This window comes from Lithobates pipiens, unplaced genomic scaffold (genome assembly GCF_037356315.1).
Source record: "Lithobates pipiens isolate NorthernLeopardFrog02 unplaced genomic scaffold, aLitPip1_a1.2 Scaffold_25, whole genome shotgun sequence".
Classification (NCBI taxonomy): domain Eukaryota; kingdom Metazoa; phylum Chordata; class Amphibia; order Anura; family Ranidae; genus Lithobates; species Lithobates pipiens.
Genome location: NW_027507787.1, coordinates 172,811,463 through 172,837,424, shown reverse-complemented (window position 1 = coordinate 172,837,424; position 25,962 = coordinate 172,811,463). Strand labels below are relative to the sequence as shown.

At 43.6% G+C, this 25,962-nt stretch overlaps 1 protein-coding gene across 1 annotated transcript in view; it reads right to left on the bottom strand.

Annotated features, from left to right (window-relative positions):
* LOC143930667 (alpha-2-macroglobulin-like protein 1) overlaps positions 1-25,650 on the bottom strand; it is a 210,419-nt gene extending 184,769 nt beyond the window's left edge. Inside the window, exons 1-6 of the mRNA XM_077455170.1 lie at positions 25,441-25,650; positions 23,910-24,093; positions 21,822-21,984; positions 18,651-18,703; positions 16,066-16,086; positions 11,500-11,653 (exon numbers count right to left, since the gene is read on the bottom strand). Of these exons, the coding sequence (XP_077311296.1) occupies positions 11,500-11,653; positions 16,066-16,086; positions 18,651-18,703; positions 21,822-21,984; positions 23,910-24,093; positions 25,441-25,505 (640 nt within the window). The 5' untranslated portion in view covers positions 25,506-25,650. The remainder of the gene's footprint in view (positions 1-11,499; positions 11,654-16,065; positions 16,087-18,650; positions 18,704-21,821; positions 21,985-23,909; positions 24,094-25,440) is intronic.
* Between the last annotated feature and the right edge of the window lie 312 nt (positions 25,651-25,962).

Below are 25,962 nucleotides of genomic sequence, written 5' to 3'. Positions count from 1 at the left end.
GGAAGGCAATGTCCATGCCTCGCTAGACAGGGCGGTCAGTGGTAAGGTGCATATTACCGCTGACTCATGGTCATGACGTCTTCAGCGGCAGTCAATGACGAAACACGTACGACGGAGCCACGCACACTACGTCACTTCCGGGTCGTCTCGAGCGGTTGAGCGCACACTGTGTATCCACTGATCGGGCCCCGAATAGCCTTTTTTTGAACCCTTGGAGGTGATACATCTGTGCCTTACCCTGGGAACTATTATTCAGATCCCCGCTTTATACTTACAATGATTGATTGATCCAAAGTATTTAAGCATCAACTTGAAGCGGATGGACCTTGCTGAATAACATAGGACTGGTTCTGGGTTCCCTGGGTTCAAGAGCCATTTGTTTTTTTAAGTTTTTTGAAGTTCATTTTGTTGTTTGTTGTTTTTTTATTCTTTATTTTTTTATGGGAATCTTTTGATTTTTATGCATGGAAATTCTCTGCTACTCCACAGATCTTAAATAGCGGGAGCATTGGATAGCCTTATATATATACCATATATATATATTTTTTGCCATATACAATTTTTGTTATACATATTTTTTGTGAAAATAAAATTCTTTTCTGCTAAAGTAAACAACTAGTGCTCCCATCTAATTACGTATATACTACACTATGGAGGCTATATCTTTTTTCCTATGAGGAATAAACTGGATTTTTTCTGGATACGAAGAACTATATCCTATATGGGCCTGAGAGCTGGAACTGCATGAGGCTGATTTAAAGGCGCAGTACCCCTGTAGGGGTGTATCTTTCTGGTGAGTGGGGAACCTTGTGGGGGAGCACTCAAGTCACCTGAAGGATATATTCTAAGCACTAAAGTCACCTTATATGAATACATCTTTTTTGCTGGATTTGCACAACTGAGGACTCTTTTTCACTTGTGGACACTAAAGACTCTTTTTTCCTTTAATTAATTATTTTGTTTTAACTATTTTTATTTTTAAAATGTTTATTTTTATATTCCATTTTTTTGATATATTTTTGTGACTTTTTGATCAAGTTATTTTTTATATATTTTCAGTTTACGATATATATAGAAACTTTGACATATATCTTACGTACATATATTTATATAGGGTTTGATTTTCGTGTTTCGCCTTGTGGCTTTGCACCATCATACATGAGGATTAGAATATATGTTTACATATTTTACAGTTACAATTGATATTTATTAATTTTTTTACACATTTGCACCTTACAACATTTACCGTATATAGTTTAATAGTGTTTTGGAGAGAATCTAACACATTAGTACTTATGCGATTTTAAACATAAATCGCATTGAATATTACACTATCATCTTGCACTTATTTTTGCACAAAGCACTTTGTATGAGCACCTATATTGCTCTATCACAATTTATTTTCTTTATACTTTAGTGACACGGTAATTATAATACTCAAAATTGATACAGATACCAGAGGAAAGGTTACTGTACTATAACAAACTTACCAAATTGATGGGACACCTGGATCGGTAGAAATACCGGGGTCCATTTTTCCAATATTAGGTAGCGCCAGATACCCCATTTTTTACAGATCATTAACTACTTGTGAAAACCCCTCGTGGGGATTTCTTGGCTGGGGGGCTGCAACCTATCTTTTGTACTACATAAATGCGGCTTTTGCTCAATATTTATAACAATGAGTACCTGTGCGACTATGGCACCAGGACAGGGTCAGAGGAGCTTGGTTTTTTTTCACCACACCAGTGGCGCATGATCAGGGATGCATGCACTGTCCTGTCACCATTTGGGGAGGCCTCGAGGATGGTGAGCAGTGACAGTGCATGCATTAGTGACACTGTACCTCTTGTCCGCCTGTTATACACTGCATGAAATAATGGACAGGGCACTTGAGGCAGAACAGAGGCAGGAAGAGGAGGACTTCCTTGCCTCTCAAGGCCCCCTTTATCCAGACAGTGTTCCTGCTTTCCCACCCATCACACAGGAAGAGGAGGAGGAGGAGGAGGATTGTGTCAGCATGGAGGTGGAGCCTGGCACTCAGCATCAGCAGTATTTTAGGGATGATTTACAGTCCCAAGAATCCCGTGGACTTGTACGTGGCTGGGAGGAGGTGGCTGTGGATCATGTTGTCCTTAGTGACCCAGAGGACTCTGGACTGAATGCCTCAGCTAACCTACGCTGCATGGCCTCCCTGCTCCTGCAAAGCCTGCGGAAGGATCCTTGTATTCTTCCGATCAAGGAGAGGGACCATTACTGGCTAGCCACTCTCCTTGATCCACGGTACAAAGGTAAGGTTGCGGACCTTATCTTGCGGTCGCAGAAGGAGCAGAGGATGAGACATCTCTGGGAGGCCTTGCAGAAAGGTCCGTGAAATGCGTTCCCAGAGACTGGGAGGTTCCAAACTCCTGGTCCTGGACAACGTGTTGCTGAGGCTTCAGTCACAGAAGGAGCGGTGGAGAAGATGGCCATCTCACCGATGCATTCAGACAATTTTTTAGTCTGCAGCCCCAAGGTATGATTGGTTCCAGCAACCATTGCCAGCGTCTGATTTACATGGTGCAGGAATACCTAGGGGCAAGGTCAGACTTGGACACCTTTCCCACCGAAAATCCTCTGGCTTACTGGGTCTTGAGGATGGATCACTGGCCAGAGCTTGCACAGTATGCAATACTGGCCTGTCCTGCATCCAGCGTTCTTTCGGAACGCACCTTCAGTGCCGCTGGAGGCTTTGTAACCAATCACAGGGTGCGCTTGTCCACCGACACAGTTGATCGACTGACCTTCATAAAGATGAATCAGTCTTGGATCACCCCCAGCTACCAAGTACCTGAAGCTGATGTAACCGAATAATTTTTTTTGAAATGTCACATCCCTTCAAGACTGCCTATGCTGATGCTGAGTGACTGTCCTGTTATGTTGACTGACTACCCTCTTCCTCCTCAATGATCCTGCTGATAGCTTGGAAGAACATTTTTGGTTCTGGGTGACGCCACCAGTGGCTAAGGCCACATTTGTCAGCCCCTGTTTAACAGGGGCATGTAATTACAATTTTTGATGCAATGCTTTGCAGGAGGGCTCATTCCTGCACTCCAGCTAGAGTATCTGGGAGAGGTTGCAGTGTCGTGGCACCAGCACCAGTGGCCCAATTTTTCAGCCCCTGTCTAACAGGGACATGTAATTACAATTCTTGATATAATATTTCACAGCCGGGCCTGTTCCTGCGCCCACCGAGAGTAACTGTGAGGACTTACAGTGTTGTGGCACCAGCAGCACCACCACAACCACCAAAGGCCCAATTTTTCTACCATTGTTCAACAATGGCATGTAATTACAATTCTTGATATAATCATTCACAGCAGGGCGCTCCAGCGCCCACCAAGTGTCACTTTGAGGGCTTACAGCGTTGCGGCAACACCAACACCTTAGGCCCACATTTCTGCAGAGCATATAGGGCAGGCCCCTACTTTCAAACATCCAACTTACAAACGTCTCCTACTTGCAAACGGAAGGAGACAACAGGAAGGGAGATGAAAAAAGAGAGACGACAAAAAAAATTATACAGGGGTGATAACCCTTCCCATGTTTTCCAAAAAGCTTAAATTTTTTTTTTGACTGGAGCTACACTTTAAAAATGTACCAGTTCAAAATTACAAACAGATTCTACTTAACACAACAAACCTACACAGTCCCTGTCTTGTTTGCACCGCCTGTATACTGCTGTTCTGAGTATATAGGGCCTGGGGGCCCCATGCCTTTACTTTTTTCATTTGGGTACGGGGTTCCCCTTAATATCCGTACAAGACCCAAAGGGGCTGGTAATGGGCAGAGGGGGCTACCCATGCCATTTTTCTCAATGATTTTCATCTGTAGTGCCGGAACCAGACATTACATTAAAACTGCAAGCAGTTTTAAATGACTTTTTTTCTGTTAAATGTCATTTTGTGCAGGGACTGTTCTAAACACATGAAACACGTGCCACTTCACAGGCATACTATAGACACCCCCCAGGCATGATATTTAAAGGAATTTTTCACTTTTTTTTCACTTTAATTGTCATTAAAATCAGTGCTCCCGAAAAAACGTCAGTTTTAAAAAAAAGAAAAATTGCAACCGATCATACCTGCGGACTAAAAAATTGTCTGAAAGCATCAGTCAGACGGCCACCTTCTCCACCGCTCCTTCTGACCAATGCCTCAGCAACACATTGTCCAGGACCAGGAGTTTGTAACCTCCCAGTCTCTGGGAATGCATTGCACAGACCTTTCTGCAAGGCCTCCCGGAGATGTCTCATCCTCTGCTCCCTCTGCGATGGCTAGATAAGGTCGGCAACCTTACCCTTGTACCGTGGATCAAGGAGAGTGGCCAGCCAGTAATGGTCCCTCTCCTTGATCCGAAGAATACGAGGATCCTTCCGCAGGCTTTGCAGGATCAGGAAGGCCATGCAGCGTAGGTTAGCTGAGGCATTCGGTCCGGAGTCCTCTGCGTCACTAAGGACAACATGATCCGCAGCTACCTCCTCCCAGCCACGTACAAGTCCACGTGTTTCTTGGGACTGTAAATCATCCCTACAAGACTACTGCTGCTGCTGATGCTCAGTGCCAGCCTCCACCTCCATGCTGACACAATCATCCTCCTCCTCCTCTTCCTCCTCCTCATCCTCTTCCTGTGTGATGGGTGGCACAGCAGGAACACTGTCTGGATAAAGGGGGCCTTGAGAGGCAAGGAAGTCCTCCTCTTCCTGCCTCTGTTCTGCCTCAAGTGCCCTGTCCATTATTCCACGCAGCGTATGCTCCAAGAGGTGGACAAGAGGTACAGTGTCACTGATGCATGCACTGTCACTGCTCACCATCCTTGTGGCCTCCTCAAACGGTGACAGGACAGTGCATGCATCCCTGATCATGCCCCACTGGCGTGGTGAGAAAAAACCGAGCTCCCCTGACCCTGTCCTGGTGCCGTAGTCGCACAGGTACTCATTGATGGCCCTCTGCTGCATGTGCAGCCACTGCAGCATGGCCAACGTTGAGTTCCACCTGGTGGGCATGTCACATATAAGGCGGTTCTTGGGCAGGTTCAACTCCTTTTGGAGCTCAGCCAGCCGAGCACAGGCATTAAATGATCGGTGGAAATGCACACAGACTTTCCTGGCTGGCTTCAGGACATCCTGTAAGCCCGGGTACCTGCCCAAGAACCGCTGCACCACCAGGTTAAGGACGTGAGCTACACAAGGCACATGGGTCAGTTGTCCCTGTCGGAGGGCGGAGAGGAGGTTGGTGCCATTGTCACAAACCACCATTCCTGGCTTAAGCTGGCGTGGCGTCAACCACCTCTCGGCCTGCCCCTGCAGAACTGACAAAACATCCACCCCAGTGTGGCTCCTGTCCCCCAAACAAACCAGCGCAAGCACGGCATGGCATCGTTTTGCCTGCGTACTTGCGTAGCCCCTGGAACGCCTACGGAGAACCGCTGGTTCTGAGGACAGAGCACTGGAAGAGGCCATGGAGGAAGAAGAAGAGGAGGGAGTGGAGGAGAGAGGTGTGTCACAACCAATAGTAGCATTTTGGAGGCGTGGTGGCGGAACAACCTCCAACACTACTGCACCTTGTCCTGCATCCTTCCCAGCTGCCAGAAGAGTGACCCAATGGTCCGTGAAAGACAGGTAACGTCCCTGTCCATGCCTGCTGGACCATGAGTCAGCGGTAATATGCACCTCACCGCTGACCGCCCTGTCCAGCGAGGCAAGGACATTGCCTTCTACATGCCGGTAGAGAGCTGGAATCGCCTTCCGTGAGAAAAAGTGGCGTTTGGGGACCAGCCACTGAGGAACCGCACATTGTACAAACTCACGGAAGGGGGCCGAGTCTACCAACTGAAAAGGCAGCAGTTGAAGTGCTAGCAATTTAGCCAAGCTAGAATTCAACCGCTGGGCATGTGGATGGCTGGGAGTGAACTTCTTTCGCCAGTCCAGCAGCTGGGGCAGGGACATTTGCCTGCTATAATCGGACGTGGGTGTACTGCTAGCAGAGTGCCCCGAAGCACTTGGCTGTGACACACCTAATTCTACACCTTCATTCCTCTCAGAGCAGGTTTCAGAGAGGACTGAAGGTTTAGTGGGGTTGGAGATGCCAGCTGATGAGGAGCAAGGAGAGGTCTGCTTTGTTCTTTGGTGTGGGTCTTTGAGGTATGCTTGCCAACGAGCTGCATGGCAGGTCAACATATGTCTGGTCAAGCATGTGGTGCCCAAGCGGCTGATGTTTTGGCCACGCGAGATACGCTTGAGACATATGTTGCAAATAGCAGCAGTGCGATCTGATGCACTCGTCTCAAAAAAAGGCCCACACCAAAGAACTTTTAGAATAACGCGCAGAGGCAGCGCCCTGCACAGGCGGAGCTCTGCGGTGTGATTCAGCTGCTGTGCTGCCCCTAAGCTGGCCCCCGGAGGGCATCCTGCCTCATTGGACATGTGCCTCCTCCTCCTCCTCCTCTCTCCTACCAGGCACCCACGTGGATTCAGTGCCCTCATCATCCTCTACCTCTTCATCGCTGTAGCAAACCTGGCAATATGCTGCAGCTTGTGGAACATGACTGCCAGATTGCTGTCCTTCTTGAGCATCCCCTCTCTCTGTATTCACGCTACCGCCTTCCTCTAGCTGAGTATCATCATCAGAGCCTACAAAACACTGGGCATCCTCCTGGAGCATGTACCCAACACTGTGCTCAAAGAGTTCAGGAGACTCCTCAGGAGGACGTGGTGGGTCTAGGGAAGGAGTCACTGATGATGACATTGAGACGAGGGAAGACGATGCGTTGGCAGCTGCTTTGCTAGTACCCTGAGACTGGGTGAGAGAGGATGAGGAGGATGAAGAGGGCTTGGTCATCCACTCTACCAAGTCATTGGCATGTTGCGCTTCAACATGTCCAGCTGCCGAAAAGAAGGACAAGCGTGTCCCATGGCCACGTGCTGATGACAATGCACCGCGTCCATGACCAGCACTGTTGTCTCTAGACACAGAGCCTGCTTGCCCTCTTAACGGCTCAAGCCTGTCTGCCTCTCCTTGCTGGCTTTCCAGACATGGTAATGGCCTGAAGGGAGTTGGGTAAAACAGCAGTTGGGTAGTGTATATTGTGCTGGAGGCACACAACACCCACTAACTCCTGCAGATGCCTTTATTAGTGAACAGCAATAAAGGGTAGATACAGGTGTATATTGTGCTGGAGGCACAAAACACCCACTAACTCCAGCAGATGCCTTTATTATAGAACACCAGAGATAAATGGGTATATACAGATGTATACTGTGCTGTGCTGGAGGCACACACAACTTCCAATAACTCCTGCAGATGGCTCAAATAGAGAAGAGCTATGTAGGTGGATATAGCGGTGTGTACTGGGTACAGAGCACGCAGACAGCACGCACAAGCTCCTAACACTACTGACTGCAAGCTCTATTATAAAAGATAGATCACTAGCTATATAGGTGAGGTGAATATAGCGGTGTATACTGCGGTCAGGGCACGCAGACAACAACCACTACAGAAGAGCAAGATCGAAAAACGGCCGATAACGATCGGTGTGTACTGTGTTGAAGGTACACAGAACACCCACTAACTGCTTCAGACGCCAACACACTACACAAGGCCGCCGCGCTGGCGGCCTTATATAGTGTGGGGCGTGTACTACACAGCCTGAGCTATGATTGGCCACAGGCATCCTGCCTGTGGCCAATCATGGCTCTCCTCGCTGCTGGCGCTGTGATTGGCCAAGCATGCGGGGTCACAGTGGATGCTTGGCCAATCATGAGCCAGCAATGCACTGCGATGACGCAGTGCATTGTGGGCCGTGAGCGCCACACGAATTTGGCGTGAACGGCCCATAACGTTTGGAATTCGCCGAACGGGCGAACAGTATGTTCGACTCGAACACGAAGCTCATCCCTACCCTCTAGCAGGAAGTCTGAAAACAGAAATTTGGAGATTTAGAGAAGGCTAAGAGCAATACAAGGTAAATAATACATACTTACATAGTATTTTTTAACCAGATTTCAGTGTCACCTTAATTCTTTTTGCCACAATCCCCTGGGCTACCACAATCCCCAGGATTCCTGGACACACCCGGGTTTATACATTCCACTGCTTCCCAGCATCTGGTGCTCAGTAAGTACTAAAACCCTTAATTCAGTATAAGAGTCAGGCATCCGCATTTTAGAAAGGAGAGGCCGACAATGACAATATAATATAGTACAGGCTATAGTACAGGGTTCCTTAAAACCATTTATTGGAAAAATTAGAATCTCACCCAATAAAACATATTTACAGCCATTGATACAAGTATAAGTAGAAATAAACATCACAGTATAAAATATATTGACAGTAGCATGGACAAAGTTCATTACGCTAGAGCCACATATTATAGGTATGCAGCGATGCCATCTTTTTAACACAGATACTTTCTTTTAAGTACTCGCCGATACCAATTACCGATACATATCACCTAGGAAGAGTAGGTAGAGGGGTGGTTTGGGGGGGTGGAGGGTAGGGGGCTAAGCAAGGACAGGGTAGGGGATAGCTAGGAGGGACTCTGGGAACACAAAGGACAGAGAGAGCAGCGCTATCTAAGTGCATTATGACCGCAATTTAATGTATGAAAAGTAAAAATAGACTTACAAGGTTAAAAACAATTTCAGCATAAATGATCAATGTGGCGTTCATCCGCTCTACTCTTGGGTGTGTAGCAACCTCTACCTTAGGTAAATGCTAGAGTTAGTTTTTTGGCCAGTGCGGGGGGGGTGACCTTCGGCCAGAGCTCGGAGCTGTGAGGGAACCTCACACCACCCAAGGGGTGTCCTGAACAGGAGCAGGAGAGGACAGTGGGGAACAGTGCCGGCAAGTCTTCAGGAGGGATCCACCAGGTGTCGGTGACTGACAGGCACAGTCAGGAGAGCTGAGAGAGGCATGTTGACTGGGAGTCTGAGATGGATGTAGAGCCAGCGGGAGAGACTTTGATGTTACTGGCGTTGAAGTCGGGCTGCTGCCAGGAGGGCTGTCAGAGTCAGCCCAGGACTGACTGGGATCAGTAGTCACCCTCAATACAGCTAGCACTAAAGACTTTTTCTATTGCTATCGGTTGCTACACCAAAGGGGCACATGGTCCCTGCCAGCAAATGGCAAATCCCTATAGTTGGGCCTAACCATGTGCTAGCTGTGCCAGGAACCAAGTATTGCACAGGAGAGGAAGTAACAGTCTACAAAGAAGCATTGTGCTGGAGAAGACTGGAGCTTTATAGGATGTAAATAGAGGTTTCATCATTTAATACTATTGATTCTGGGCATCCCATTATCCGTTTACCCCATCCAAGTTTAATCCCTCATTAAAATAATGAAAACAAAGCTGATGGACTGTTCGTTGTCTGATGAGTGATTGGAAGTAAATGCCAGGCTGGGCAGGATGACAGGTGGAACTACTACACTCAGCGGCTCCACGGGGGTACTGCTACAGGTGATAGCCGCTGGTGTGTCGGTGGCCAGAGGCCGGCGGTGGGCGCTGGTGGCTCCCAGCACTTTCTGGTAAACTTGGAGACACTCAGTGCCACTGACGATATAACCACAAGTGACATCGTAAACTCAGAGTGTCTCTAAATTTAAGATGAAGCACTGGGAGCCACCAGCGCCCCCGGACCTCTGGCCACCTACACACCAGCAGCTACCACCCAAGAGTGGAGTGGATGAACACCACATTGATCATGCCTGCTGGAATAGTTTTTAATCTTGTGAGTGTATTTTTACCTTTTATACATTAAATGTATAAACTCCTGAAGAAGGGTCATTTTGTTTTGTGAAATTTGTTGAGTTAGATCTTCACACTTTTGCCAAAACATACAGATACAAACCAGTATAAATAGGCATCAATTGGAAATGTTCTTGAACAATGAGGCAATGTATTCATTTTGATTTTGAGCATTAGAAATTTAAGTTACCATTTAACCACTTCCGGACTGGCTCACTCCGATATACGTTGGCACGTTGAAGAGGGATATCGTTGTTATGGCAGCAACTAGCTACTATAACCCCCCCCCCCCCCCCAGTATCCTCTACTTCAGTGAGCGGCACGGTTTCAGATAAAAGTGGTCTCTGCTGGGGATTCGCCACAAAATCACTTATCGGCGGGGGAGAGGACCCACCCTTCTCGCCGCTCTACGGTGCCCTCCGCCGCTTACTGGAGCCATCGGTAGCAGCGGAGGCGATCTGGTCCTCTCCCTGGCTTGGTATGGAGACGAGCCCCACTCATCTCTATACCATTGCAGGGCAGAAGCAATGTCAAAACGTCACTTCCACCCATAGCTCTTAAAGCAATTTTGTTTTTAATTGCATTTTAGTGTAAGTATGAAATCTGAGGTCTTTTTGACCCCAGATTTAAGAGGTCCTGTCATGCTTTTTTTCTATTACAAGGGATGTTTACATCCCTTGTAATAGGAATAGAAAGTGACACAATTTTCCCCCCCAAAATAACAGTGTAAAAATAAAAAATAAAAGGTAAAATAAATAAGATAAAAAAAAAAAAATTTAAACGTGCCCCATCCAGCAGAGCTCACGTGCAGTGAACACATATATGAGCAGCACCCACATATGAAAACGGTGTTCAAACCACACGTGAGGTATCACCACGATCAGTAGAGCGAGAGCAATAATTCTATGGAATTCTGTAGAATTCTGTCGAATTTTTTTTATACATCGCCTATGGAGACTTTTAAGGGTAAAAGTTTGTCGCCATTCCACGAGCAGGGGCAATTTTGAAGCGTGACATGTTGGATATCAATTTACCCTGCATAACATTATCTTTCACAATATAAAAAAAATGGGCTAACTTTACTGTTATTTTTCAATTCCAAAAAGTGTAATTTTTCCAAAAAAGCGCGCTTGTAAAACCACTGCGCAAATACGGTGTTCTCTAGGGTGTTTGAAAAAATATATATAATGTTTGGGGCTTCTAAGTAATTTTCTGGCAAATTTTTTTTTTTTTAACTTGTTAACACCAAATCTCAGAAAGAGGCTTGGTGGTTAAATTAATTGCAATATAAATCAAAGGAAATTTAGATTTACAATAACGATTGTGTTGGGTACCTTAAAAGTCCATTTTCTCTCTAGGTGATATATTCTACATTATAATTGAGGATTAAGCTCATTTGTTCTTTACTATGACTGCCAAATTCTGAGTACCATACATAGATCCTATTTTGAAGAAGCGAAACGCATCAACACAGGTTTTGTATACTTTGCATATATGTAGTTGTACTTTTAACAAAAACTTAAATCAATTATTAGGTAACAAAAATTACTTTTTATATAGGCCTGTATAGGCCAACCTTTTTTATGATGTAAATATAATAAAAATTTGGTGTGTACAAGTTATTGCATCTGTCTATATGTGATCCCAGATGTTGCATATAAAGTCCCATTTCCCACAAAAAATTTACGCCCAATATATAAAATACAAATTACTCACCATATTCTGACACATGGAACTCTTGGTGAGCATTGGGAGCAATGATCGTATAGATTCCCAGCTGTGATTCTGAATCCAGTGGAAGGGAAAGATCGATCATGCCTTTATCGGGTATTATGTTTAACCACTGGCCAATGCGATTCAGGTTTGGATTCTTAAAAGAGAAACAAAGCACCATGTGCACAGTTACCCTTTTATCTAACACATAGGAGATAATAAAGCACAAAGTGTGCTGATAAAGTCGAAGTACACTCATTACAGAAATCAAATGAAAATATTTGTGCTATCAGGAGTTACAACAAACCTGCAGTGTGTATTGCAAATCCCTTAACAGCAAATAGAAGCAACAAAGTAATTAAGGACATAGTACAAATTTTGGTACAAAATTGTATTATATGCACCTCATGTTAATAAAATGAAAATTTTTTATTTATTAAATGTTTGCATTGAAGTCTACAGAGAATTTCAACTGTGATCAATGCATCATGTTGCAATGCACAGGCTCCTGCATTGTTTACATCTTAGCCGCTGTTAGGGGGCTGGAGGAAATAATGGACTACAAATATGGTGATGTTGCAGGAGGGGGGCAGATGCAGTGTTAATTCCATTGATTAAAACATTTTCATCATAATTTTCATCAGCAGCATGTTTTCAGCAACGAAAGCAAAACAAAAATGACTCAGAATTTTCGTCAATTGCCGAAAACTATGACAAAAATCAATTAACATTTTTGACAATGAACGCAAATGTGAGCTTTGTCTATAAAGCCTGCAAGTGTCTCCCCTCCCAGCAAGATAGGTACTAACCATAGCGTGCTTAGGACTTTGCAGCATTGCAGACCCCCTCAAATGACTGTCCAGAGCACTGTGCAGCATTTACATGCCTCCCGACCGTCCAGGGACTAGAGCACTGTGTGCAGCATTACAGGCCTCCTCAGACTGTCCAGAGCAATGTTTACATTACAGGCCTCCTCATACCGTTCCAAAGCACTGTGTACATTACAAGCCTCCTCAAACCGTTCCAGAACACTGTGTACATTATAGGCCTCCTCAAACCGTTCCAGAGCACTGTGTACATTACAGGCCTCTTCAGACTGTCCAGAGCACTGTGCCCATTACACATACCTCCCAACTTTTTGGTATGGGAACGAAGGACACCTATGGTGTTTCCCCAAAAATAAGGGGGTCTTATATTAATATTTAATTTTTAATGTTAAAATCAGATGCAAATTGGCCACTCACAAAATTAAAATAGAAAAAGCATTTACTCATCACTCGCAGCATGGACACTTCTCTGTATTCACACATGTAGTCCTGGGTAGCAGTGCTGTTAGATGGAGGAATGTCTGCAGCTGAAGGACAAACCAGAGCTCTGTACACAGGCCCAGTGTGTTGTAGGCAGTGGCGTATTCAAGGTATGGCAGATATGGCAAGTGCCATGAGCGCCATATGAAGGGGGAGCACTTGTGAGTGGCTGGGCAACACTTCTTCCCTGACAAGTCCCAGTGACTAACTGACACTGGGATGAAGGGGTGGCCCGGGGCGCCACCGGTTGCTGTATTAGGGCTCTGAGGGCTGCAGACAGAGATCTGGATGAATTTCCTCCCCTAACAGTAACTTTAATTAGCCATTAACCTGTGGGGGAGGTCATCATCTGATAGAACTTCCCCTATGTAGGAGGAGCCCGTCTTCTCCTTACTGCCTATGGCTGCGAGTGGGCGCCTGGGCAGGGATGAAGTCGTCCTGTAATATGCAGGCTCCAGCGCCACAGTGATATCAGTGGGAGGTCAGTCCAGTCAGAGTCTGTGTACCTTGCCCATGGTATTTTCAACCTTCTTCCATGCTTGGCACATGACAGCAGTATATGGTGGCCACCGGATTCCTAGCACAGACTGTTCTGCTCTCCACTGCAGTGCTCTCCTCGCCTCTCAGCTTGTAACCTCCTTACCCACTATGCACAGTTCCAGCACTGGGGGGATCTGAATGTAAAGAAGGGCTCTGATGGTAAAGGGTGCTTTGAACGTAAAGGGGGCTCTGATGGTAAAGGGTGCTCTGAACGTAAAGGGGGCTCTGATGGTAAAGGGTGCTCTGAATGTAAAGAGGGGCTCTGAAGAATGTTAAGCGGGGCTCTGATGGTAAAGCAGTTTTGATAGGGGCGCAGTTTCAGTGACTACCATAGGCGCCAGTTTCACTAGATACGCCTCTGGTTGCAAGGATCTACTGGGTGATGTTACATGCAGGTGGAGCAGTGGGTGTGGCTACTCATTTTGAAGGATCTCCTTCATTGTCAAGCTTATCTAGAGGGAATTCAGTAATGCCTCAGATTGTAAGTAACACGGTTAATGAGCGTTTTGCAATACGAGCTATCTTTTTTTAAAATTCTGACTCTATTTGTGAACGTTGTCTCTCAAAACGAGGAGAATTCAAGCTTCCGCGGTGTGCAGTACCGCATTTGGCCAGAGGTGCTGGGGCACTGGTGACATTCAGAGCCACATTCAGATGCACTCGGAACCACTCGAAAATACTCAAACACTGCGTTCCCGAGTGTTTCTGAGCCTCTCCGAGTGCATCCGAGTGGCTTTGAGCGGTTTCCGAGTGTCTCCGGCGCCCCCCACCTCTGGCCACATGTGGTACTGCATACCATAGAATTCAATGCAGAACTAATTATCCGAGTTTCCATTCACTTCTATGGGGAAACTTGCTTTGATATACGAGTGCTTTGGATTACAAGCATTCTTCTGGAACAAATTATGCTCCTAATCCAAGGTTCCACTGTACTGTAATTGCTTTATACAGGACAAGGGGAGGGCGCATGTCACTGCAACCCATTCTTCTCAATACTAACAAGAACAGCAGTGGGCAAACTACATAGACCAGCTGAACCGAATAAAAACAACTAAGAGAAACAAAATTTTTTAAAAGATACACATGAAATAGCAGTGGAATACTAAAATAAACTGTCCAGCACACTGCACTTAGTGTGCGCTCTTCTTCTTTGTTTTTTTGTATGTCATTTGCAGATTTCCCCAATCTTGTGAGGAGCAGCACCAAAAACAGGAAGAGCTATTTTATTACTCTTTAGGATTCCAGCGCCCAAATTTGTGGAGTAAGCAACTTATGGACATGAACTGGTTCTTCTGATGGACTTGAACTTTGTTTACATTCTCTTAGTTGCCTTTTTACAGTCACAAGTAATTTGAGTACCCTAAAAAAAGTTTTTGCTATTATTTTCTTTGCATTAATATGGGTGTAACATGAGACATGGTCCCAAGGTAAACTATGCCTTTAAGTGGATTGGGATTGGGGGGGGGGGGGGGGGGCAGTCAGAGTGGGAACAAAAGTGCATTTTAAATAATGATTGCCAACATTATCTCCCCCCCCCCCCAAAAAAAAAGTAAATAAAGGCAAATCGCTATTCACTGTACTGGTGTATTACTGAATTTTGCTTTTTTGGAGTTCTGCTTTAAAGTGGTTGTAAAAGCAGAAAGTTTTTCTATCTTAATGCATTAAGATAAAAGTTTTTCTGTGTGCAGCAGCCCCCCTCAGCCCCCCCAACACTTACCAGAGCCCCACCTCAATTCAGCAATGTTGCACGAGAGACTTGGCTGTCTGGGGTGCTTCCTCCTCATTGGATGAGACAGCAGTGATGCGCCATTGGATCCCGTTGCTGTCATTCAAAGAGTTGCGGCTCGGCTCAGGTGCCCCCATAGCAAGCTGCTTGCTATAGGGGCACTCGACAGGAGGGAGGTGATAGGACGCCAAAGAGGGACCCAAGAAGAGGAGGATTGGGGCTGCTCTGTGCAAAACCATTACACAGAGCAGGTAAGTAGAACATGCTTGTGATTTTAAACAAAAAAATACAAGACTTTAGAATCACTTTAAGTGTCTTTGCAGGTCATGCAGGCAAAGTTCAATTTGGAGGGTAAATATCTGTGTCATTCATATTTGAATAAGTGTGTGTTCAAACAGAGGACTACATCTAAAAAAGGATGGGTTTAAATAATGTATGTATGAGCAACATTAGCATTAATGTACACTGGGCAGTGAGGTAGCCATTATAGTACAACATGCGTCCAGTTTGTTTTTGAGTTTCCTTTATTAACATTCACATTGCCTTGTAAATAGTGATGGTTTTGGGTGTCCTCAAACTCATTTCTAGCCAAACTCGTGCTCTTTTATCTTTTATTCCAATGAGCTGTGGGCCAGATCATTGCTGCCACCCAGCATGCCTTTTTGGTTATGTGAGCTGCGAGGTGGGAATGACCTAGCTCGCAGCTCATTGGTGTAAAAAAAAGCAAGTGTAAAGTTTGGCGTTTTGGAGTTCAGAGCTCAACTCTAAATTGTAAACTAAAAGACAGCAGGTAAGAACCTGCCAAACAAAACAGGCTGCATTCATCAAGATGTACAGCCTGGCAACTATAACAAATGCAAGCGATCATTACTCCATAAAATCCAAAATTCAAACTTGCAAATTCTTTTAAGATACTTTACAAATACATTTGAAAAGCAAATAGCACACTTTTACACAAGGCCTAAAAGACAGGAAGACAGGGTTTTTTTTACTAACCTGTATCTCCACTAGGGGGCACTACAGAAACACAAAGGGAAGATTATTACACAATTTAGGTTTCAAACAAAACAGAAACTTTATACTAACATTTCACTTTTATGCATAATTGTTTTATTGTCTAGATCCTATGAATATAAATGACAGTCCAATCTTTTTTTTTTTAAACATATAGTTTATGTTCCTTTGCATCACTTGCAAGTTCATTGATTTGTTTTTTTGTTTATTAATTATGTTTATTTTTGCAACACTTCTCTAATTTTCTCTTAAGTTTCAAATTGTAGTGCTACTTCCTGCAAGGGAGGCTTGGTAAAGGGAGTTCTCTGTTCTTTGCCTTAACTTAGTAAATGACCTCAGCCTCTCTCAGCCAGGTTAAGCAAAAAGATATTGGACCCCTATAACAAGCATAAATACCTTGCGCACATTATATCAGGAAGCAAACTGGTCACTAATGTATTAGTGACCACTGTCAGTTAACCCCTTTGTGCTGCATTAGTGGCACAAGTATCAGTGTTCATTAACCCCTTTATGCTGCAGCATAGCACTGATACTTGTGTCACTAATGCAGCACAAAGGGGTTAACAGACACTAATGCATTAGTGACCAGTGGCAACACATTAACCCCCTTCATGCTGCATATTACTGAAACAATTGGCAATTAACCACTTCGGATGGGCTAGGGCGTTTTCAAAACCCCACGTGCCTGATCCCGCCAGGAAGCTGACACTGCGCAGCGCTAATCATAGGCAGTGAGATATTTCCCGATCCGCGGCTGCACAGATCGGGAAATGCCTCACTGCCTGTGATTAGCGCTGTGCAGTGTCGGCTTCCTGGTGGGATCAGGTACATGAGGTTGCATAAATATACTGCGACGGGACTGCGGTTACAGTAACCGCAGTGTACCCATACATCTCTACTCATTTCAGGAGCCCACCCTCACCCAACTCCCCTGCGATTGTACACAACGAGAATCTGTCAGCAGGTCTCAGCCAATGGTTCATGGCCAGGACCTGCTGTGTCCAATCAGAGCCCACTGAGGGCTCTGTACAGAGGGAAGGATTGCTTTGTTTTTTTCTCCCTACAAAGCAGGCAAAATAAACAAATGAATCTGTGTTAAAAATCAGCACACTATACACACATTATACATAGTTATGCACACAATTAACCCCTTTGTTCATCCCTGATGTTACCCACTTCCCAGTGTCATTAGTACAGTGACAGTGTATATTATTAGCCCTGATCACTGTATTAGTGTCACTGGTTATGTCATTGTCAGTTATTCAGTTCCCACAAGGTGTCAGTCAGTGTCACTTTCACAGTCCGGTTGGCGGTAATCAAAGCATGTCCAAAACATGTTTAGCAGCACACATGCTGCCAGCACTGTGCCCCCCTTCCCATGGTAATTTGTTCCGCCCAGAGTACCCGTCTCTTCCGCCCCCCCCCCCTGTACAGGTCCTGCTCATGATATCTAAACTCTCTGTTACCTATTCCTGCCCTTGAACTCTGCTTTACTTACCAACAACCCTTGCACTCTGAATTACATACAGTCTATTCCCCATGGCTTGTTAAGCACTCTGCCTTGTTCTTCTTTTCTGGGTGACATGGGGGGGGGGGGGGCTTATAGGATGGCTCTGTGAGGCCCATGTATTTCTAATGGAAACCCTGCTCTTACCACCTTGTGCTCAGGGCTGTATTTTTGCATACCTAACATAGGTAGTTTCTTAGGACATCAGGGCTGCCAGGAGTGAAGCACAGACATCTACACATTGCTGTTGATTTACTAAAATTGGAGGGTGCAAAACCTGGTGCAGCTCTGCATAGAAATCAATCAGCTTCCAGTTTTTTTTTTTTTTGTCAGAGCTTAAATATACAAGCTGGAGTTAGAAGCTGAATGGCTCCCATGCACATATGCACCAGATTCTGCACTCTCCAGTTTTAGTAAATCAACCACTTACTGACTATTAATAATATATTACCTTATATAACAAAAGGTTCTACACTTGTATCCTGCCTGATGATACAAGGCTGCAGGTTCTTCTACAGTCAGTGGCAGAACAGTTTGGGCCAATTACCACTGATTATTATTGCCTTTATAGTGGGAGCATGTGTAATTAAAGTGGTACAAAAAGTGAGTTAAAGCAGCAGAGGGTGAGTACCTCAAGATGAAAGAGTAGGTTTGCCTTTCAGTAAATAGGACAGATTGGCTTATTCCTAGCTTCAGTTTTCATAAATCAGTGAGGCGGGTTCTTATTAAGGCTCGGTTCACACAGCGGGCGGCACGACTTGCAGCGCAGCGACCTGCACATGATCAGCGGCGACTTGCAAAACGACTTCTGTATAGAAGTCAATGCAAGTCGCCCGAAGTCGCCGCAAAAGTAGTACAGGAACCTTTTTTCTAAGTCGGAGCGACTTGAGTCGCTCCTATTAGAACGGTTCCGTAGTACAGAATGGAGCGCGACTTGTCAGACGGAGAAGTCGCCTGGACAAGTCGCCCCTGTGTGAACCGAGCCTAAAGCAATCAAATTAAAAATCATTAACTTTCCCTTGCATACTTGCAGATGTCTACATGATACAATTTAACTTACAGTGTCATTGACAGCCAGAAAGTCACTGTTAAAGGTCAATATTCGGATTTTCACTGAAAGACATTACAAATAGGGACATTTATGGATGATTGTGACAGCATTAGTAAAAATTGAACTGTTTTCATTAATAAGTTAATACAAGATAAAGGTCAGAACTATGAGCTAAAAGTATAACAATAGGCAAAGTTTTTTTTGTTTTGGATAGAGTATTGGAGGAAATAATATGTTGCCATCTGTATCCCATCGGGGAGATTTACCTTTGCTTCCTGTCCTATGGCCAAAACAGGAAGTCTGAGGAAATCCCTGCAAAAAAAGGTAATCCATTGGGCCCACAGGGCAACAGAACTAGTGTCCCCATTGGTAGATTTCCCCTCTATTACTGCTCTGTAGACAACCCAAAGTTTGCGATTTTCTTTTACTTTCACTTTCAAAGATAATGCTAAACAGAACATATGAGTTATGGAGTGGCTATCCATACGAAGGACACAGATAGGTTTTTATTGCTAACAGGTGTTCCAATCCATCTCCACTCTGCTCTAAAAAGAAAAAAAAAGTTTTGCCTTTAGTTATACTTTAAAGTCCCACTTGCTGTCCTAGTTACCAACTTTAAACAGGAAATCTGATAAAATCTCCCCATAGGGACCTAAGCAGAAAAAATACAGAGTTTCTAACAATTTACTACTTACTACAAAAAAAATAAAAAAAATAAGCTGGGGTTTTAGGTATTCACCATTCATGTTGTAATAAATGTTAACGAAATTCCTGAAAGGTTTATTTTTTCAATAATGGAAATTTTGCATTCCTCTGTTCCCCTGTCTTGTGATCAATATCAAGGGATTGGCCATAAAGTACTGATATTAAGTCCAAGCTAGACAGTAGCTCTGTATGGTCAGTTTTTGGATATAAATTTTTCAAGATTCTTCACTTAGGTGTTAGTCAAAATTGCCTGCTCACCAGTGAGTTGCATAGGCAAACATTTATTTTTGTAGGGATTTTGTTAAAATGTATTTATAGAATAGGGGCAATTATTAATAGGGCCACTGTAGTGAAAAATATTGTATTCTGGTAATTATATGGGTAACTAGTAACACTACCAGCAATGATACTATATGGGATATGACTTCCTGCTTTAATAAACATACCGTTATTTATATTTCTCCTTAACTATACATGTTGGCTAAGCTGTCCAGAAAACTTGCCCAATCGTGAAGGTTGGAACTGTATACTGTATACTGTCAAGGGGGCTTAGAATGGTCAATATTTATTTATGATGGTACAGGGCTCACTCACGCTGTGTGCCGTTACCATACAGGCATTACTGTGTTCTGGTTCAATTCATTTCAAATGGCCCCTGGCACAATAAATGAAAGTCTAGTCTGGCCCTGACCCCTAGAGGCCTAATGGTGAACTTCAGAGTCAGAGAGGTAACATCCTTCTGTGTAGAGTGGGTTATGAGGCATGGTGGGCGCAGTGCAAGGTAGATTAATGGGCACAAGACACTTCTTGAATGCAAAGAGATTTATTTTTCCGTAAACAGAACTGTGGGAGAGAGGGTTAGGGCCAGGACACACTTTAGTAGTTGCAATGTTAATTAGCAGACTCTGAGACTTCTATAGTTAGACAACCATGCAGAGAAAGGCACCCAGCCAGGCACCACATCTGCATGTGTAGACACGCTGTCTCCTATGGCACCAATCTTGAACAGTTTGTAACAAAGGTTGCAATGAACTCTTTAACGTCCTACACAATCTCCTTTTTTAGATTTTCACTTAATTGAGCTCCCAGTCTATCACCTAGATCCGTTGATCTACTGCCACTGGATCACCTGAGCTCTTCCAATCTTCTCATCGAGTATCTTCCTAAAGCGTCACCCCCGCGTCCCTGCTGGGTCCCTAGCTTGGCACTTAGATACTCCTCAAGCGTCACCCCACTGGCCTGTTTGGTACCTGGCTTGGCACACAAGACTGCTCTGCAAGCGTCACCTCTGCTGGCTGGGTCTCTGGCTTGATACCAGCTGAAGTTTCCCAATTCTTCACCGTCCCCGGGTTGGTGAGAATACTGCCCTGATACTCACTTCAGCTACTCACGGTGGTCCCTGGTAACAAGGTGGATGGTCCCTTAGTGGCAACAGCTACCTCTGACCACGATAGGTTCTCTGGCCAGCAGAACCGGCACTTTTGGTTGGAATGCAAGCTGCAGTCCCAAGCCTGCACTGCTCTCTTGCTTCTGGATAGGTCCTCAGATAGCCTAGCAGCCAGATGTCCCTGGGATAGGACTCAGGCTCTGGCCCAGCAGCCCAAGGCAATACAATACACGTCCACCCAGACAGCTGTCCAGGTGGCACAGAATCCTGATCACCTGACCTCACCCAAATGAATAGGCTCTCCCAGCAGGCCAAGGGACCCAAGAAGATCCCTTCCCATTGGCTGAGATACCCTATCTATTCCTAATCTGTCCTTGCAGTGCCCTTGTCTTATCTAATACTAATACCACCAGATACCTTGCCATCTAATGACAGAAGAGAGAAGTGCAGCAATTCCAGAATTAGGGTGGAATCAATCGATCTCCTATCAATTGGCCAAGGCAACTATACTTGGCAGGTAAATTTACTAGCAACCCTGCCTAAACATCAGGGTGCTACAAAAGCATCTGCACTGCTGTGCACCACAATACATGGTCATGCACTGCTGTGCACCACAATACATGGTCATGCACTGCTGTGCATTGCGGTGTACTGTGTTATCAAAATGCTGTTGTGTCAGCAGCCTATTCAAATGAATGGGCTACCTTAATGCAGTGCTAGTTAATGAGCCACATAATCCATATTAATACAGGTATATTAAAATGCACTGCAATTGATCTGTTAGATGGGAATGGGCCCTTTAACATTTGTTAAAAATTACTGCTTTAACTGCTTAAAAAGTTGAGTTAACTGGAGTTGAGTTTTAATCTATTTTATCTCATACATATATGCCGCATTATCAATCTAGTCTACCATGTCCATAAAGTGACAATGCTGCAGTAATTTCACTACAGAAGGAAAAGGCCATATTACACCCTATAATAGGAAGTGCCAAAGCAATATATCTACTAATAGGATCAATAAGTAAATAAAATATGTTTCAGGTGAGACTCACAAAAACAAAAGAGTAAAGTCTTTATATGACTTACCAGTGTCCCCCCGTTTGTAAACAGGCTTGTCAGTCTGAATGAGAGTGAAAGAGCCCATATTGCTCACCAGCAAGTTTTTACTTTCGGATAACTGTGTGTTTGGCCCAACAATAGAAACATGAATTGATATCACTTCTTCTTTCCCTCCATATGGAGGAGGAGCCTGAGAAAGACACAACAGTTCTTAGTACTGATACTCTTATGACTATGGATAGTTGGGAAAAGGGGGATTATTACGGTGCCAGAAACAATAAAATAGATAGTAAATTATTCTATATAAATTTTATTACAATATAATTTCAACAAAAAAGATTTATACAACTTGAGGAAGCCATTGTAATGGTGAAACATGTAGGGAAGATTTGACCCAGCAGCACATCAAGGCCATCGCCATTCTGGCCCTACACAATATCGTTTGTGCTCCCCTAATTTTAATTGACTATTTGTATCTGTTGTTATTGTATAAATCTTTTTTTTTTTGTTGAAATTATGTTGTATTAACATTTATATAGAATAATTTACTATCTATTTTATTGTTTCTGGCACCGTAATAATCCCCCTTTTCCCAACTATCCATTTTTATATATTGTCTTTTGGGATGAGGTGCCGTATCTAAAACGGACCCCACTGCCATTTTCTTCAACTCTTATGACTATGTTGCGTTGAAGCATGCAATTTTAAAGATTTCTGGGTATGGATATTTTTATATATCTACAATGGTCCATCTTGGACTAATGTTATTATGCATATACCATGCATGGTTAATCCCTTGGGAAGCTGGAAATCACTGTAGTCGGCACCACTACTCTAATGATCTCCACTAGCTCCTGGCTCAGTGACTGCCCTGCTGTTTCCACATTGCTATGCAAAAGTGCCATTCAGAAAACATGTTGCATTTTCTCAAGGAATGCAATGAGTTCCCTGATTGGATGAGGTAGAGATTGTGACATCACCACCCTGTCTCTCTACCTCATCCAATCAAAGAACAGTTTGCATTCACTGAGAAAATGCAAAGCCATCTATTAATTTGGCCCGAGCTGAGCGGACAACCTCCTGTTCAGTAAGTGGCAGGATAGCCACTCAACACAGGACCCAGAAGCCAATGGAGAAATTAATACTAGTGTTGCCTACTGCAGTGATTTCGAGCTGACAGAGAAATCAGTCAGGTCAGGAATATATATTGTTAAATTGGTCCGAGTTGGTACAATGTAAACATACTGTATCTAAACCTTGAATTCTTTAATTTCCGCTATTAGGCAATACAAAGTCTAGTTAGAATAGCTAGGGTTACAGTCTACTTTTTTATGCATGTTTAATGCTTTGCTAATTTATTTAGACATGAAAGAGAACTCAGTAAAAATTATTTGTAAGAATCTAAATCTCCATCTCAAAGTTATAGTACAATCTTATCCACCACATATATGTTTGCATACTGTATTTTCTCCTTATCCCTAATTTTTCTCATTTTTTATTTTTAGAAAATCCCTCAAGAAAAATACCTGGTCTGCTGTTCCTAACTTTTATTTTTTTATCTTTATACAGATCCATGCACCGTCATTTTTCTATGTTTAGAAACATCCTCTGCCCTGCTTATCTCCCACTTAAACTATTCTCCTGATGGTCCATTCCCAGTTAATTATTAGCCTTCTGTGTCCCCTTTCCACAGTTACTGTATGTTCTCTTTTCTCCCGGGGTCCATGATCAGCTCTTGCTTTGCCTACCTTCCCAAAGTGCCATGGTCAGCTTTCATTCTTATTTCCCTTCTAGCTTTCCCCATGTCAAGCTTCCCTTTGGCCTCTTCCATAGCTTCTCGATCCATGATTAGTTTCTGTTTATCTCCTGTGCTTACCTGGCCAGCCCACAACTAGTTGCCTATCTCCTCCCCAGTGTCCATGGTCAGTTCTTGTTCTGCCTCTTCTCCCAATGGTCTATAGATAGCGCTCCTGACCAGTCAATACATGTTCAGTTAAAATGTGTGATTTGGCAGTAATAGATACTAGTATGTTCTGAATCACATGGAATAAAAAACATTCTGCCTAAATTAACCTGTTGATGAGCAGGCACATGTTTACAAGTTCAACAATTTACCTTGAACTGAGCACATTTGAATAACTTGGGTGGGATCATTTCCTGCTGCAGTAGGGTGTCATCCTGAGTCCCATGCTGTAAGGTGACTGTAACATTCAATGTCTCCCTGGCTCCAGTGATGTCCAAACATACAGTCTCAGTGGATGGGTATTCAATCTGCGCTGGGACTAACAGCAGATAATTTCTTAAAGAAAAGAGCAGCATGAGATTATTCTACTATTTTCTTCTCTGTTTTACCTCTCCGCGTGATTCCTTATTCTCTACTTTCCTTTCTTCTCTGTTTTTCTATTCTTGTTTTATTGTCTGTGTTCATGTCATTTATGGTGCCAGTATGTCTCCAATCATCACTGCTAATATTTATAGCATAAGCTTATTATGTGAGGAAAGAGATAAAGGAAATCTGTTCCCATGAAACACATATACTGGTAGCAACAGAAATAACATTACTACCATTCTGTTGGTTTCTGTATTGAGGTTACCATAAAAAATAACTAATTGGAGCAAATGTAAATAATTTCCCCCAGTGCCTAAGTACAGAATGATGATCCTGTCTACGTGACAACTCTTGTGACTAATTCACTTTAAAGAAATCCTGTAAGGAGAAAGTATGGAGGATGCCATTTCTAATATTTCTTTCTACACGTATTAGTTCCCTGGCTGTTATGAAGATCCAGTGCGTCCAATTTTGTCTATGACACGGACCTGCAACAAGTATGAAATAAAAGAGATGAGGCTATATACTGTATATCAATAGCAAAGCCTGAGACAGGCACCTAGCTTTTTCCTGATGGGTACAGATATCTTTTCTGGGTCTACACAGACCCCTAAGGAAGCCTGACATGCTTTTTGAGTCACTGACCCAAGCAAGAATTGCAGGTTAGAAAAGTCACAATGAAGTGTATGACTGGCATGCTATATCTGGGACAAGAGCTCAAATTTAAGCCACTGGACCAGCAATACAACTAGCATTTTTACAAGAGAAGGCCAGTAACGGCAACCATACCACGCAGATTTATTACAGCATTTTTCCTTTTAATGATCAAATTTGCTGCCATAAAATAGAATACTAGTTTTATACTAATTACTACAAAGGTTCTCATAGCAAAAACAAGTTTGAATAGTTTTTACAAATCAGAAAAATACAAAGGCAAAAACTAAACAAGAAAAACAACAAATACTATTTCCATAATTGATAACATCACCATGCTGCCTTACAGTATGAAAGACTGCCATGGAAAGAAGGTTTAACATGAACCCTAATAGACTTTAGTTTTTACATCAGAACTAAAAGAAAGGAAGAAAAAGCTGGTGTCAATGTTTAGTGGCAAATAAAACACAGTCACATCTGTGCCTGACCATTGAGGATGGCTTCTTGACAGTACATTGCTACTATGTGCATGTAACATGTTCTACTGCACCGTGAGCCGTACATGCCCGCATTTATCAAAGCCAGTCCTCTACTCTGTTGATATCAAATTTGTCCACATAACCCCCAATCAACGTTTAGTAAAATAAATAAAGTTGTCCTTACAAAAATGAGTGCTGTCCAAGGGTAGGTGAGAACACAACACAAACTAGGAGTATAGGATGCCACATGTCTGGAAAACAGGTGACAAAGTTCTATTCCAACTCAGTTTTAGACGACTCTTCAAATCTTAATTGAAGTTTACGTGCTATTTCCAGTAATGTTCAGTGCTCTGGTTTCCTCCTTGTGTCATCTAAAGTCTATGTTGGCAGGCCTCCTCAGTTCTCATTTACTTTCTTATCCCTTTTTATTAATTTGAAGGCTCCTCCCTATGCATTGTAACTTTTAATGAACTTATTTCCTACCAGCTTTGTGTACACATAATACTAAACATAACGCATCATTTCCTGGCCTTGGGGATAATTTTTAGTGTTGTACATACTCAGGGTCAGTGTCATAAAAGCAATGCATCTCCAAAATAAATTAACCCCCTCCACTGGCTTCTTGTAGCAATGGAGTTATCATGGACAGCATAATCTACTAAGCTGATAATCTCCATTCAGTTTTTGTAACTCGAGAGCCATCTAT